Source organism: Cebus imitator, unplaced genomic scaffold (assembly GCF_001604975.1).
Source record: "Cebus imitator isolate Cc_AM_T3 unplaced genomic scaffold, Cebus_imitator-1.0 Scaffold1070, whole genome shotgun sequence".
Taxonomy (NCBI): domain Eukaryota; kingdom Metazoa; phylum Chordata; class Mammalia; order Primates; family Cebidae; genus Cebus; species Cebus imitator.
Window position 1 is genome coordinate 51,267 of NW_016108385.1, and position 1,678 is coordinate 52,944.

Sequence of the window (1,678 nt, forward strand, 5' to 3'; positions counted from 1 at the left end):
ATGAAGAAAATCTGGATGAATCAACCATTGACAATCTAAGCAAAATCCTACAAGTCTTTGTGTTGGAATATCTTCACTTGTAATCCTGATTTAGTTTATAGAAATTGCTTCTAGAATTGAATTCAAAAGTCAAGGCATTATTTAAAATAACCTGATTTCAGGCAAATGCTGTGGGGAAACTTCTATCCTAGATTGTCTTATTAGGTGTTTTTGGGTTATCAGATGAATTATAGAATAATTATACTGTGATATTGCATCCTAAATTGCTCATTAATTTTTATTTACAGATTGAAAATGATGGAATGTGTAAGGAAAATGGAAAATAAATATCTTTCAAAAATTCTTTCAGATAAACACTATGAAGCAAAATCAGGTTCATTTATTCAATATCATAGTTTTTTAAACAATACTTAAATGGTGGTTGCAAACTATAGCCTTCACTTTATGATTTTTCCTGTGTGGGAATCTATTACATGTAATACAAAACAAAGATGTAGTTTGAAGGCTCTCAGATTTCTTTGAGAAACCTTTGTAGGGTTAATCTTATGGAAATTAAAATCAGAATTAAATGCAAAAAAAAATCCTTTTTAAATTTTTTTTTTTATTTATACAAAATTTATTACTATATTTTATTCAGGATGAGGCCATCAAGAAGTCAACAACACAATAAGCACACACACATGGAAAGGGCCAAGCTGCTGAATGTTACCAGCCTGCGGGGGGTGGGGGGCGCTGAGGCAGGAGGCAGGGAAGCAACTAGGCATAGAGGTCCTCCCAGTCTGTGGAGTACACCTCCCCCTCCTGCAGGAGGGCAAAGTTGAGGAAGTGGGAGGGCCTGTGCACCTCGTGGTAGAACTCTTTGGGGTTCGCCAGCTGCAGCTCGTACTTCATGTTGGGGTCATGCCGAACGCCCATGAAGTTGTAGTTCCATGAGGACTGGGCAGGGACCATGAAGAAGCCAAGGAAACAGTCGGACAGCAGCATCTGGACCCGCTCATAATGTGAAGGCAGGTAACCCTTGGGGCTGTTGCCCTTGTCTGTGTTCTGGCAGCCCCATTCATAGCCACCGGGGGTCAGCTTGTAGGCCGTCAGTGTACAGGAGCCTGGAGTGAAGCTGCACGTGATGATAATGGTCTTCTCGCCATCCCAAGATGGGTTGTCAGCCATGATCTTGGTGTGGGTGGTGACATCCTGGGGTGACAACTGTAGGGATTCTTTGGGCTGAGTGTGGATCCAGCCTAAGGGTTCCATCTCCTTGAGGTACTCGTGCTGGGGCAGCTGGCCAGGCAGGTGCACAGTCTGATGGGTGCCCCACTGCCGCACCATCACGATGCAGCTGATCTCCTTCTCCTGCAGGTTATCTGGTGGGCTCACCCCATACAGGTACCCTGCGATTTGGGCCCAAAGATCAGATATGCAGATGAACTTCTAAAGCACATTCTTGGGAAGGATGTAGGTGTAGCCCGTCTCCTTGATGTCAACAGATGAAACATAGATGTGATTGGTCCTTAGGTGCAGGTTGGCAGCAGAGATGGCCCTGACCCTCCACTCAGTCTTGGATGAGAAAGTCTGGGTCTCGTAGTTGCTGGTGGTGGAGGTGATGATCTCATCGCCATGCTTGTTGACAGTGCGAGTCTGGGTGGCAGTCAGCTGCGACTGTTCCTTGGTCTGCTTCTCA

At 44.7% G+C, this 1,678-nt stretch overlaps 1 protein-coding gene across 1 annotated transcript; it reads right to left on the reverse strand.

Moving 5' to 3' along the window:
• Window positions 1-602: 602 nt before the first annotated feature.
• LOC108298752 (pre-mRNA-processing-splicing factor 8-like) lies at window positions 603-1,672 on the reverse strand. Its single transcript, XM_037735881.1, has one exon. It carries the CDS (start codon window positions 1,324-1,326, stop codon window positions 757-759), a length of 570 nt encoding a protein of 189 aa, XP_037591809.1. The 5' UTR covers window positions 1,327-1,672; the 3' UTR covers window positions 603-756.
• Between the last annotated feature and the right edge of the window lie 6 nt (window positions 1,673-1,678).